General features: G+C 39.9%; 1 protein-coding gene across 3 annotated transcripts in view; it reads left to right on the forward strand.

Moving 5' to 3' along the window:
• Positions 1-497: 497 nt before the first annotated feature.
• abcc3 (ATP-binding cassette, sub-family C (CFTR/MRP), member 3) overlaps positions 498-15,408 on the forward strand; it is a 78,146-nt gene continuing 63,235 nt past the window's right edge. The window contains exon 1 of one of the 3 annotated variants that reach the window (XM_051939862.1): positions 498-859. In XM_051939862.1, the coding sequence (XP_051795822.1) occupies positions 824-859 (36 nt within the window). In that variant the 5' untranslated portion in view covers positions 498-823. The remainder of the gene's footprint in view (positions 860-15,408) is intronic. The other 2 variants (XM_022218064.2, XM_051939861.1) reach the window with 2 other exon arrangements.

Raw genomic sequence — 15,408 nt, forward strand, 5'->3', positions numbered from 1 at the left:
GAGAAGTTGTTCTCTGTGGATGTGCAGCGACTCCTGTGTTTCCTGATGTGATCCCAGACTAACTGGTGGTGCTGGGCTCTGTGGGGGCCATCTGTTGCCAGACCAGATAACTGCTCATGAGTCAGCCTGTGTGCTTGGGCTGGTTGTCATGGTGCACAATGAAGTTGGGAACAATCAGACACCTCCCTGATGATACTGTGAGACAAGAAATTAAACAGCTGGAGCACAGAAAACCGTTGCAGTTTCACAATTGTGGCGATTTGTTTGTGAGGAGTTAAACAACATTCATAAACGACAAACTTCTTCTTTTGTTCAGACTGGATTGACTAATTTAAAAAGTAGAAACCACCAGACTCTTTCCCAGATTTGACCCTAAATCCCCCCCCCCCCCCCAACCCTGATAACATGACTCTGCAAAAAAGCATAACTTCATGTTGCTGAGTCATGCTGAGTGAGTGTGTGCGCTTGTAGCAGAGTGTGTGTATAGAGTGTGTGTATGGGAGCGGGAGGGGCGGAGCTTAGTAAGCAGCCGCCCTCCTCGCCATCGTGACAGCCTCCCGTAGAAATAATTCCTGCCTGACTCCGGTTGACTTTTTTTTTCACCTCCGAACGAAACATTTCCTGACGCCGCCACCGGCCACGCTGCCAGGAAAGACGGGGAGTGAGACGCAGACAAACCAAGACGCTACACATACCTGTCCGTGTGGCATGTGACATCCAGAGAGCGACTTGTAACGCGAAGGAAAACTGGTCGGCGAGACGCTCCGACCTGTAGAAGGATAAAGAGCTCTCCGCTGGTTCTTGGTCTCCCGCCGCGACCGATATGGAGCGGCTGTGCGGACCAGACCTCCCCTTCTGGGTGAGTAACTACCAGGTGCCGGTGTTGTGTCCCGGTGGTTTGACGTGTATTTTAAAAATGTTCCTCCCGTCTTCACTTCATGTACCTGACAAGGTTGTAACCGTCAGTGTTATGTCAGCTTCGTTTTCTTTCCGGGCAGCCATTCAGAAGTGCAGCTAGCTAACTATAAATATCCCACTTAATAGCATTTACCGTGTTAACGAGCTCAATTAACCACACGTTGAGTTAGCTGCTTTCGGTTCACCACGTACAGAAGTCGGTCAGTGTTTTCTTCTTTTCTCGAGGAGGAACACTTCTTCAGGCTAATTAACTGTCAGGTTTAGCTACATGTCAGTATTAGTGTGGTGTTTGTAGTACTACAAAGTCACGGTGTGTAAACTTATCTCAGAGTCCGTATACAGTAGGAGTCACTCCAGCAACGTTAAGGCTAATAGAGATAACACTACTGTAGAATTGGGATAGCTAATGAATAGCCCATTAAAGACACTGTAGTGAATTATTCTGTATGGTAATAAAATACTACACGGTAGCAGACATCACTATCTGGCACCACAGACACCTTCTTGTTAAATATTAATATCATGAATGTTATAGTAAACCACAGGCTGTCACGAGAAAGTCACTACTACACAGTTATACCAGCTACATAAATATAGTCCCCAATGGGAATATTATAGTGTCTGTTTCTTACCCTTACTTATTTTCCTCAGAGATCAATACAGTTGTTTATGATGTGTTAGAGGTAATCAGGTTCAGGGTCAGTGTCATTCTTACCTTTGACATACTAATCTGGGTTTAATCTTGCATGCTATTAACCTGTTGCAGCCATAAAACGCAACAACAGCTCCTATTGTGCCTTTATTGGGATGTGAGGCTATAGCCGTTTTGAGAATGCACACCCTGTCGTTTTTTGTAGGTCAATGATAGCTGTTTTAATGTGTTATAATGTCAGTGCCAGCATGAGGAAGTCTGTTTATGAAAGTGTCACTGTGGTAAATCAGTGTTTCTCTGAATAGGTGTGGGTGACACTGAGAAAATGTGTAAATGTCGTGATGGAGATGAGAAATGGTATACATAACAGGCAGCATACTTTTTAATAAAAGCAGAAAAATTACAAGCTTATTTTTGGAAATAACATTGCTGTGAACATGTAGATTAAAATATATTCAACTTTGTGGTCATTGCACTGAGTACAAGTGCTGAGACAATGAAAAGTAATTTAGCATCTAATTAAAGGTGCAAAAGAAGCATTGAAAGTGCAGTGTAATATAAATGTCTATGTGGAATAGCTTTAGGAGCAGTATGAATGTGCTGAGATTTAAACAGTACGAGCAATATTAACACCATAAACAGTGCATTTAAGTATGTAAGACATGAATATCCAAGATATCTAGCTAATACAGGGTGACACAAAAAACAGGAACTTTTGAACAATCCAATAAAACCAAGACTGATGGAAGAAAAATATTTTATTCATAGTAATTGAAACCTTAAAACATGCCATTTAAGAAACAATGATGGAATTTTCATTTTTTTTAAAATTACTTCCTGTAGATGGCGTCCTCCTGTACGAATGCATTCTTGAAATCTACCTGGGGCTATCTCAATAGTAAAGTGTACACGATTCGACCAAGAACTCTAGATGAGTTAAAACAGAGAATTCAGGATGAAATTCACAGTATCCCAACTGAGATGTTGCAGCGGTCAATGAGGAATCTCAACAGCAGATTTCAAGAATGCATTCGTACAGGAGGATGCCATCTACAGGAAGTAATTTAGCAACTAACAGCTACACCTGAAGACCTGAAAGACCTGAAAGGTCTTCACCATTCTTGAGCCTCTCCGCCACGGTCATCCGGCTGATGTTCAGCTGTTTGGCTATGTCAGACTTGCTGTGGCCAGCACGAAGGAGAGCAGATATCTCAACTGTTTTGACTTCCATCTTGATACAACTTCATCGGAGAACAAATTTGTATTAATGACACCTGTCTATAAGGTAGAATTTTCAGTTTGCTTATTGGAAAGTTTCACTCCGACATGTAAAAGTCTCTAAAGATCATGAAACCGAGTGTAACAGAACTTTTGCAAAGCCCGATATTTCTTTTCCTGTCTTCACTCTGGTGCTACTATACTCCCCACTATCTGGATGTTTCTTAGCTACATATGTCATTAGATCCACCAGGTATTTGCAACTTTCTGATCCTGGGAACTCAGTATAAAACTGGCCAGCTAGCTGTTTATCAGTGCTTTTACGTTGTTTTGAACCAAAATAGTAATGTTGCAGAACCTATAACTAAAACAATGATCTTTAAAGATGCTAAAACACGAGAGCTGAGGGGCTGTGCACAGTTGGATCATAACTCTCAGTTTGTGTCTGTTCTGTGTTAAAAGTTGTCTTTGTAATTTGTTGCTAATATGGAAATATCCATGAGTGCAGCTTTAAATACTTTACAGTAAATTCTTAGAATGTGAGCATGATGCAGGGTTCTCGCCAGCGCATTTCAGCGTAACGGCCCGTTACGCTGCCATAACGGCCCGTTACGCTGCCATAACGGCCCGTTACACTGTCTAACGGGCCGTTACGCTGTCTTAACGGCCCGTTACGCTCAGTTTAAAAGATTATGCTGTGATTAGGGCCGCTACGCCAGCGCATTTCAAAGATTACGCTGTTGTTATGAGAGTGTGTGGCTCCGTCATGAGAGAGGGAGAGAGAGCAGCGTGTGTGTGGGAGGGAGGGGGAGGGAGGGGGAGAGCGAGTGAGAGAGACGGCAGTCGGTGCAGTCGGAGGAGGAGAGAAGGTGTGTAGTTGCTGGGTTGGCCTTACTGTGCGGTTCAGCCACTGTTGATAGACAATAAAGGCTGCAGTGTTCTTCGATTCGGCTGGGCTCCTGTGTCTTTGCCTCTACGGCTGCTGAGGAAGTGAAGGGGGTTAACCCCGGGCTTCCTGACCGACCTGGCCGAACAGGAAGGGTTAACACTGTGATTAGGGCCGCTGCGCTGTTATTTTGACAGATAACGCTATGTGCGTTTGTTTTTATCAACTGGGTGCCTATCTAGGTTAATTTATGTCTCCCCACCTCAGCCGTACTTTTCTGTCGATTGACCCGTTCCCGTGTATTGCGCATGCGCGTTCCCGTCTATTGCGCGCGCGCGTGCAGGAGGACCTGCCGTTACGCTGAAAAAAATCCTGGCGAGAACCCTGTGATGACACCAACAAGTCAAGCCTTTATACCATTCAAGCACCCAAATTGTGTAGATCAAATCTTATTATACTGTGTCTCCATTCTGTGAGGTCTGTATGAGGTTTAGGAAGCTCTTGGCCCACACTGTCATGAAGATTCTCCTCTCTGCATCTAACTGTGCAGCTGACTTGCCTCTGGCTGGATCTTACACTAAAGGCTGGCTTGTTGTCCAGGTCATTTGAGGTGACTTAAAGAGGACATGATGCTTCTCCTTATTTCCTGTCATGTATGTAAAACTGTGTGAGATGTTAGGCATGATAAATCACGCAAAACAATTCTGGTGCAGGCCCAGAACAAGAATATTGAGCCAGAAATAAGGATAATACGTCCTCTTTAGACTATTTACGTCGACTTCAGACAATTTGGAGGTACCAGTAGTAATCTGCCAGCATGCAGTAGTGCAGTCAGGTTGAATACCAAGGTCTGGTCAAGGGCTTCATTTGCAATCTCATTGTTTGTTAAAAGGTGCTAAATTGTTTGTTAAAAGGTGCTAAATGTACCCTGCACCTTTATCTCTAGTTGATAGCTCAAACAAGCTTGTACAAGTAAATGTGCTGCTGTAATGCTCATTGTTTTGCTGACTGGTCTGAGTTTGCCACAAAGTGAATTAAGCTGTACACACTTAATGAAAAAGAGATTTGGAAGTCCTGCACAGGGAATATTTTTGCTTTCATATTTCACAAGATCTTGGTCACCTATTTGACAGACCTTCTCTTATGTTTGGTTAAAATCTGCCTGCCTTGCTTGTTTTCCCAAAACAGCCAAATATGCCATTGTATTTGACATTTGCATCTGTCTTACTGTCAGTCTACAGTACTGTACTGTGGCAAATTACTTTTCACCTACATTAGAGAAGACATGTTATGTTGTTTAAGTTTACTTCACAGATATTTGAATTTAAAACCAGTACATAATGATGGGATTGAAAACACGTGCTTCCTTAAAATAACCTTGTTTATTTTTACTAAATGAATTTATGTTTTTAGTATACAATATACTGACCATCATTTTAGCAGCTTTTTGCTAAACCCTGTTTGTTGTGAAGCTGTAAACAGATACATAAAAAATATAAATGTAGTAATGATTATTACTTACAAAAAGTCTGATCAGTCAGAATTAGACATGGGTGTCTCCTGTGTAAACACGGCCTGCATTTCAGCTGGAAATTCCCTTTTTTTTTTTTTTCCACCAGACTGTTGGTTGGAGCTTAGTCATTCATGGTTGTGCCAAGGAGAGCATCATTGATTTTTTTTTCTCTTTTTTTCTTTTTTTGCAGGATCTGGTGCAAATATGTTATTTTTGAATGACACATTTAAAATAATGTGATATTGATGAAGTCAGAATCATTTGTTTTTATAAGCTATTTACAGACTGTATGTGCTGAAACAAGAAACAGTATTCACCTTGAGGTAAACTCATTAAATATGCAATAATTACGATCAGGGTTTGTGAGTAGTGGCAGTAAAATGTGCCAAAGGACTTTTAGGATCCCTCTAACCCAGTTATTCCTAATGGCTGACTGTTTTCTATCTTTGTGGAAAGTTCTGGTGCTGTCTCTGCTGTCTGGTGATTACTTTGCCAAGAAACGCGACAGAGTTTCGTGACAATTGGTGTACGTTTGTTTGTCTGTCTGTCTGTTAGCAACATTGCTCAAAAATAGATTAACGGATTTGAATGAAATTTTCAGGGAAGGTCAGAAATGACACAAGGGCCAACTAAAATTTCAGAAATGTCCAAAATGTTCATGACATCATAATTTCCCCCCAAGCACAAGGTGAAATATTTTATTATTGATCAACCAACAGTTAAAACACCAAAGATCTTTACACTTAAGAAGCTACCACAAGTACTTAAATAATTAAATGGTGATTAAAATTGTTGCAGATTTTTTTTCTGTCTACCAGTAATCAATAAATGTAGTAACCGATACAGCATACTCATGTAATCGTGTATTTTTCATTTCACTTTACACACTTGGCAGCACTTTTTTACTACGCAAATATACATTGTACAAAAAAAGTGCTGTCAGTCATCAGCTCAGCAGTTGTGTTTGTCAATTGCCTGCAGCTGCTTCTCAGTGAAAGACATCCTGCTCTGCTTTTTTAATGCCATATAAATTCTAGCTTTTTGTAATCTGGTTGGAGTTGTGATGAAAGATTGTGCTGCTCTATTATCAGGTGTTTAACAGTAATTTTGTGTGTTCATTTTGAGATATCATCTCATAGTGTGGACTGGCAATGCAGATGCATTTGTTATACATAATGAAATACTGTGTCCATCATTAAGACCCACAGTGAGCCACATGTGACATGGATACATGCAAATTTTTATGCATGAGGTCAAAAGAGGTCAAAAATGCTCAGACAAAAATCTCCACTTGCTCCAACAGTTCTCTGATAGCTAGCCATACTTCAGCTGCCTTTAATGGACTTTATAATGAGAACATTTTCAACTGTCAGCAGCAGCAAGGATTACAGTTGCGTTGAGGGGAAGAGCAGACAGGCAGGAGGACCAGGGAGTTCCCTGTGTTCTCAGAGACTGTATAGATGAAGCAATGTATAAATCTGGAATAACCTCTGTCTTATTTAGGGTCATTGGTTACAGTTTGATTACTGTGGGGCTGAAGCTGGATTGAAACTAAAAAAAGAGGAAGATAGAAATGAAGAAGTCATGACTATAAGGATGTTGAGTGGGAAAGCTTAGTGCTTCACAATGATCACAACACATTTATGGTGTTCGATTTGTAACCGACTTACAGAATTATTTTGACCCTTTAGGTCAAAGCCTTTTCACACTGAATGAACAATCAGACTGTAGTAAATACTCATGGCACTGATAATGGCTGAATTTAAGAGAGTACATGAAGCTCAAATAGAGGTGCATTTATTAGTCCATACACAAGGCAACCTGACCACTTGTTTGTTATTTTTACTGAAAAGAAAATGTCTCACTCTCATTGACCGTTAAAAATTGCCTTGCACTTGTTTTTCCTTCACTGTTATTCATTATATTTTTTTTTATTTTGCTCAGTTCACTGAAAACCAACTTCCTCATTGTTGTTTTTTAAATAATTCAGTAACAGGGCTTGAGTCTGAATGCGCTATTGTTGCAATGACTCCTGCCTCTACAATTGCTAGAATTAGCAGGCTTTTCATTTTAGAATTTATTGTATACAGCAGAAGTGCATGCGCAATGTCACTTTAATTTCAAAATGAACAATTGTATTATTTCTAAGTTGACAGTGTTCTCAAGCTTTTTAAACATGTTGGAAATACAGGCCCCTAAGTGGAAACTCAATGCAACTAAAGTTAACACACCACCAGTGAGGCACAAGTTGACAAGCTGTGATCACTGAAACTAAATTAAGAGCACCTGTGATTTCCAATTTCCCCTCTTTGCATGAACATTTTTAAAGACCAACCTTTGAACGCCAGAATTTACTCACATTTTGGATTTTTCTGTGTGTCTCAGTTCCACATGCAAAAGAATAGCCAGAGGTATTAAATAACTTGATTGTAAAACTTCACAAAGATTAAAAATAATGCCAGAAGACTAGCAGTCGACTAACAATCGGCAATAATTAGGAGGCATATAGCAAGGTACAGTAATGGGAAAATCAACCTCAGACAATCAAACAGCTGAACAGGAACTTCTATGAAGTGTGTACAAGAAAAAACAGTTTGCTCTTCAGCACTAGACTGTAGGATTAAATGTGACTAAAAGACATGAACTGCAACCTTATGAATATTGGCAGGTGATTCTTCAGTCAGAAGAGACCAAGATAAATTTCTGGCTGACAAGATGACTCCCAGTCTGCAGATGCTTGGCAGAGGAGTGATATTTCAGTGTGATAATCATATAAAGCACACTGCCGACATCACACTGGCGTGTCTAAAAAAGAAAAATGTAAGAAATATGAAATGCCAAAGTATGCTGCCTGACTTGAATGTAATGTAACACCCCTCCAGCAGAAGCAGCTGAAATAACATTTACTCTGAAAAAATGAACATCTCTCCAGAAATTTGTGCAAAACTGGTATTCCCCATGCGAAAGATTTCCTCTGTTGTCAGAAATACAGTTAAAATACAGTCAAAATCTGAGTAAAAAAGATGCACTGACTTTTGTTGTGTTGACTTTCACCTATAGACGCAATCCATTTTTAATGTAGACATAGAACATAGAAGCTGTTATGAACTAAGAAACAATACAATTATTGTAAGGTGATACAATATTGAATCATTTGACATTTAAATGGTACCACACAGTGGTCTATCTACTTTTGTTTTATGGTTTATAAGCTCTAATAACCTCCTAAGACCTTTTTTCCCCAAAAAGAGCATATTGTTAATAATAATAATATAACTACTAATATTAATAATAACAATAACAATAATAATTTAAATACAATAAACATAATAATCACACATTAGATACTATCCAATTAATATTATTTTTTGGTTGCTCCGTATCCGAAATAACTGGAAGAAATCTAAAATGCAAACACAACCAAAGCTTTGGTCTTAGAGGTTAACAATTACAACTAACAAGTTAGTTAGCCAAAGTACAAAAGTCAACTTTTGGTTGTTACCTAGTAAACGTTATTGGTATGCCGGGGTCAGTTGGGCTGGGTTTACAAGATGTCTGTGAATGGATCAGTAAACCATCTAGCATTACCTGGCTGTCATTTGCCATCTGTTTGTAGCTATACACCAGAGACTGTGCTTATGAAAAATTAAAACTGTGTGATTTCAATTTTCCTGTCACCCATGTCAAAGTAGTCTCCTTGTGCAACAATATAGTGCTCCCACTGCTTCTGCAATGCTTGTAATGCTCCCTGAAAGTCGTGTTATGTAAACATGTCAAGCAATATTTGTTATTCCCAAATTATCTTACAATGGTTGTCCTTCTTCCTGTTTCTTTTTTAATTTCTATTTTTTCAGTTTTTATCAGTATTTCTGTTTTTATCTGTATTTGCGCTGAAAGAGAGCACCCAATTTCGTTGTTGAACATAACAATGACAAAGTGATTCGTGAATGTGTCAAAACAGCAACCATTTGACTTTCCTTGAAAGTTTTACTTCTTAATTTTCATTTCGGGTGAGATGACAAAGTCACAGAGATCCAAATCTGGTGAGTAGCATGGATGGAGAGCTAAACGTTCTCCCTCAGACACCTCAGGACAATTATGCTCTTTGTGTGACCCTGACTTGGTGTTCTAGTCCTGTTTTGGAGCCTGCAGCTCTCCTGCTGTTTCTTCTCTTAGATCCACCTTTCATGATGATCCTCTAGATGAAAGTAGGATGAGTCTTGCTGCTTTCTGACACAATATGTGATGTTTTTTCTCTGCTCTGGTTTTTGGTGCACAGAGAAATTGCAAATATACATATGTGTGCTTGTGTGCTTCGTATGCGTGACTGTGCAAATGCACTACAAACAGTCTCAGAACTTTTTGATCAACCCTTGAAGCTGTGGAGAACTGACAAACATCTAATGCTAGTAGATGATAAATAACAGTTGGAATACATCAGATAAACTTACTTTAACTGATGTTTTAAAGTAGATCCCATTAATTTTTAATCACCTTAAGCTTAATCTTTGGGCTTCTTCTGTAAATTTGTAAAACTGTGTTTGCCCACGTGCACAGTGGCTTAGTGGTTAGCACTTTCGCCTTGTAGCAAGAAAATCCCCAGTTCAAATCCCGGTCTGGCCCTGGGATGTTTCTGCATGGAGTTTGCATGTTCTCCCTGTGCATGTGTGGGTTTTCTCCGGGCATTCCGGCTTCCTCCCACAGTCCAAAAATATGTTGAGGTTAATTGGTTATTCTAAATTGCCCATAGGTGTGAATGTGAGAGTGATTGTTTGTCTGTATATGTAGCCCTGCGACAGACTGGCGACCTGTCCAGGGTGTCCCCTGCCTTCGCCCGAGTCAGCTGAGATAGGCTCCAGCACCCCCCGCGACCCTAGTGAGGATAAAGCGGTGTATAGAGAATGGATGGATGGATGTTTGCCCACGTGATATTATCTTACAACTTAGGAGGACTCAGAGACCATTTAGTAGATCTAGTTTAGCTCATATTTTTAAGTTAAGTTAAAGTTTATTTCAAACCCCACATACACAAACATTTACAATTCCCACTAACTTACAGTTACTCATACTGTTGTTAATGTTCAGCTGTTATTGTCAGCAGGTGCAGTTTGTCATTATTGTCATAAATGGAAAACTGCGAGGCAGACATCACTTCAGTGACAATGCCACATTTGAACATTCATCAAATAGCTACACTTGCTTGAACTATGAACAGGTCATCAGTGTATTTAAACACAATAGTATGAATAATGAAAAGTCATTTCTATTATCCCAGTTATGTGGCAATTGTCACTAACCACTGTAACCTGTGAAGTCTAGATTTTTATGGATTTTGTATTTGACCTAGGGGAAAATACTGATTATATATCTACATTAAGGTATGTAAATTTTTTTACATTTTCTTTAAAAATATTGCTTATATCTCTAATATCATATCTCTAATTTCATTCCTTATATAATGTTATTTCATGCTTTCAAAGTATTTGAAAAAGTATTGAAAGTACTAATGGATGCTTTTATTTTGTCCCCTGCCTTCACTGCACTATCAAAATCCCCAAATGCAGTTTCTATTTCCCAAACCCAAACACTGGTAACTTGGCAAATAGAGCAATGAGGAAGGGTGGTTACCTCCCGGTGATAGCATGTTGCTTTAAATGTTTTATGTGAACCTGTGAGGTCAGAGCCGCAATATAACTGCTTAAGGTTAAAAAATGTCATTTAGATTTGTTGAATGAGATTATTTCCTCGCATTCCAAATTAGTGTTTAATTTATTCATGTTATCTACATCCTACAGCATGTTGGTCTGCAATTCAGTTTTGTCTGTGCACTGTGTAGCATTATAGTGATTTTCATTGCAAGTTACACAGCAAATCTCCTCTGAATTGTAACCTTTTGTCCACTACAAATATGAATGTCTAGCCTGTCATGTGTATTTAAGAAAACGGGCAGTATCCACTAAACTGTGAAGAGTGTAGATCCGTGAATACCATTGTTAGTGTTTTCCACATTGGAGAATAAACACACATAGCCCACAGCAGTTCCTGTCCCCATGCAGTCTTTACTGTTGTCAGCCTTCCATTCCTACCACCAGACAGCTTTTCAGTGTAACAGAGAACAGATGGAGAGCCAGTTGTAATTTATTTTCTCAAATCATTAAGTACACTAGAAAGCATACTGTAAGCCTGATGCCCCCACACCTCCTGCACAATTTACAACCTTTACGATTGATGGCTATATTTCTCAGCATTGCAGTGTGGAACATTTCAAGGTCCATGCAGAAGACGGAACTGATTCATACAGAAAACAATGTCTTTTTAATTACTAATTCTGTTCTTTTGGTCCGTTGTTTGGCTTTCAGTGCTCTGCTCTGTGGCATTAAACCACATATGATGAAAATACTGAACTAGATCCACAAAATTATATGTAGCGGAACTAGTAGAGGAATTGTATTAAATTGAGATACTGTGCTTGATTGTTGTAACACAGTTATAATATAATACCTTTACATTTGCAGTTGTGTTGTGTTCGCAACAGAGTAAAACCATACTAATATTACTGTAATAATTTCACATTTTGGAAAAAACTTCTATGTGTTTCAGTGTTTGATCAGAAAATTGCTGCTACTCTGTGGTCTGCATTTTAAGCATAAAGGTATGGCCTTATAGCCCATGATGATAATGTGATTAGGATGTACCAACAGTAGAAAGAAATGTTAATAGAGCATTTGATAGTGTAACTTCAATGCTTTCAATGAAAACTGCCTTGAAAGCACATGTCAGAAACATGAGATTCCATTGTAATAAGGATTTCGTTGTCTGAAAACACAGATGGTTCTAACATCTCCATCAAGTTATTGATAGTGGTGAAAAGAAACACTCCATTGTGTCAACATTTTCAGCTATTTTGCCCAGCCCTACTGCCAGCTGCTGTTTAGTCTAGCATAAAAAGTGAAAGCTGGGTCAAGTAGCAAAATCAGTCTATTAACTCATGTGAATCTGTTGTATGTTGTTGCTTAAATCCATATGGAAATCCGAGTATGGGTAAATTCATGCTTTCCCCATCCAAATGCGCAGACCAGTGCAGGCTTTGAAAGCAGACTCTGGATCAGCATGCAGTTCTGTTTAAACTACAGTAGGTTAGCGCAGAATTTCGGAGAACAGAATAACACACTGTGAAATTTTTGCAGACGACAGCAGGTACTGATAGACAGCTGCAGCACCGTGTTAGTGAATATTCTTGAGGTGTGTCGAGGAGAGTGGGCGGAAATATCACAGGATTTCTGAACAATTTAGATATGGCTACTTTGTTTGAGCATTTTAGATTAAAATCATGTACAAATAATAGCTCCGCCAAAGTTCTACAACAATTACTTCAGTAGTTACAGTGATGAATTATAAAGGTGTGGATGACCGAGTACAGTAGTCTCATGCAATCTCTCCTCGAGCCAAGCATCTGTTTTGAGCATCATTTGTTTTCCTTGCACGAGTAGTTGGCATTCTGTGCCGATCGTCCACATGGTCACAAGTTGTGGGTTGCATTTAGATGTCCGTGTGGATTTGAGAGGATGACAAAGTTTACGTCACACAGGCACAGCATGCATGGGTTGGCCTGAAAAATAACAACCAGGCTTGTCGTTTTCCTGTTTCCAGTCTTTATCGTAAGCTAAGCAGCTGCTAATGGAGGCTTTACATTACAATAGTGGGATGGTATCTTTCTTATCTAGCTCTTAGCAAGAAAGATTATAAACATTCAAGAAGTGTCTGTGGCTCAAGTGGTAGAGCAGGGTTGGTTATTTGATCTCAGTCTTCTCCGGTCTACATGCTTAAGTGTCCTAGGGCAAGACACTGAACCCCATTTTGTTCTTGATGGCCAGCTAGTGCCTGACACGGCAGCTCTACCACCTTTGAAATGTGAGTGCATGTGTGTTAATGGGCGAATGAGAAATGCATTGTAAAGCACTTTGGTTGTAAAAAAAAATGTGCAAACCATTTCCCATTTTCCCATTTGCTTTTTAAAATGTGTGTTAGTAATGGCTAACTGTGATATTGCACTGCTTTTTCTTTCAACAAAAGGATGTGAGCTGTACACAGTGTAGAGTGATTCTATGGTAGTGAGATAATGTTCTAAATGTAGCTGTCAGACATTATCAGGCAGACAATTCGAGAAAGCATATTTTAAGTGTTTGACTTTATTTAGCAGTGTGCAACATAAAAGTGTGTGGCTTGGAGGGCGATTCCTCTTCCAGCAGATTTCAGGTCAATGTTTTCTCTGCTTCCTTATGGCTTTATTGAGATTGCAGCTCGTTTTGTAACTGGGAGCCAGTGTTTCCCCTCCCATATAACCAGCGAGGCGGCCTGCCTCGTCGGTGCTCGTCGGTTATTCCAGTCTAGTCGCCGGACCGACTAGACCGTCCGCGGGGGGGTGTGCAGCTGCGGCGGAGACGGTGGAGACGGCCCGATAGTACATATAATTCCTTCCTTCCTCCCCCCCGTCAGTCGTCAACAACTTTCAGCTGAAAGTGACCCCACCACCTCACAGCCATTTCAACCCAGGGGAAACACTGGGGAGCTTCTTTCTGCTACTGCTGCTGCTTCATATTAAACCCTTTCCATTTGTGAACCTCAGGAATGTGTTTGAGTGTAGTACAGCTACAAGGAAATACATCAGCATCTTTACACTGACAGTGGTAATTTTGGCACCTGATATGCCTGTACTCTGCAGTCATACACTTAGTGCTCACTTAGCATTAGAATTATCACAGTTACCATCTCTCTCTACTGAAAAGCATAAGTTCATTCAGTAAAATTCACTCATTCACAATCATTTGCTCATTAAAATCTTGTTCCCTTTCTGGGTTTAGCTATAATGGTTATCCAAAATGTTAATCCAATTATCCCACATTTCAGAACATCCAGAGAAAGCTTTTGACTTAGTGCTATCATTAATATAGAACAGACTCATTCCTCCTGACAGGAACATGAACGTTATCTGACTTAAAGTACAGTAACTCAAGTAGTAATGTAGTAGTGTAACATCCACATCAGCTATGTTGCATTAGCAGTGTTAAATTACTGTCCGCTTACCTTGTCAGCTGCTGCGTTGGTCTTCATAGTTTGTCTCAGCTGGATTGTTACTGATTTTCTGTGTAATTACTCCGCCAAGGAACATGGCGGTGTCATGTGACGATCGGTGTACTTTTGTTTGTCTGTTGGCAACATTACTCAAAAACAGACAAACAGAATTGGATGAAATTTTCAGGCAAGGTCAGAAATGACACAGAGTGATTAGATTTTGACATTGATGCGGCTTATAGTCTGGATCCATGGATTTATTAAAGATTTCTGTATTATTGCATTATTACCTGAACATCACCGCCCACTTGAGCTTTTCAGCCAATCACAGCGCAAAAAACGATGGACTTCCTTTTCCACTATACTTACTTCCTTTTCCACTATTCTCTCTGGCACATACATACATTCTCCTCTCACACACCTACATTCTCCTCTTACATACATACATTCTTCTCTCTCATGCATATATTTTCTTTGTACATATACATATATGTCTATTTAGGAGAATGTATGAATGTGAAAGGAGAATGTATGTATGTGCAAGTGTGACAATATATGCATGTGAGAGGAGAATGTATGTGTGTGCATGAGTGAAAATGTATGTATGTGAAAGCAGAATGTGTGTGTGAGTGAATATTAAAATATATGTATGTGAAAGAAGAATGTATGTGTGTGCAAGGAAAATATATGTGTGTGAAAGGAGAATGTATGCGTGTAAGAGAGTGAAAATATATGTGTGTGAAAGGAGAATGTATGTATGTGACAGGAGAATGTATGTGTGTCACAGGAGAATGTATGTGAGTATGAGAGAAAATATATGTGTGTGAGAGGACGAGAATGAATTAAGTCTTGTACGGCCCCTCATAGACCCCCCCCCTCTCCCTGCCCACCCCTAGTAAGTAGATGTACTGGTGCAATAAAAACAGAGAGCAGGTGAGGCAGGCGAGAGGCGGGCAGAGAGGGGACACAACCCAAAACAGGCTGCGCCCCCCTCCCATCACCACCACCAACTCCCCCCACCCGCCCAAGAGTTGTGTATGTAGTGCAATTAAAATTGGAGGATGGGAGAGGCCACCACCACCCCCGACTCCAAGAGCCCTAAGTGTTGTATATGTGCCCCAAGGTGAAAATATGTACAGTGCAATGTGT

This window comes from Acanthochromis polyacanthus, chromosome 19 (genome assembly GCF_021347895.1).
Source record: "Acanthochromis polyacanthus isolate Apoly-LR-REF ecotype Palm Island chromosome 19, KAUST_Apoly_ChrSc, whole genome shotgun sequence".
Taxonomy (NCBI): domain Eukaryota; kingdom Metazoa; phylum Chordata; class Actinopteri; family Pomacentridae; genus Acanthochromis; species Acanthochromis polyacanthus.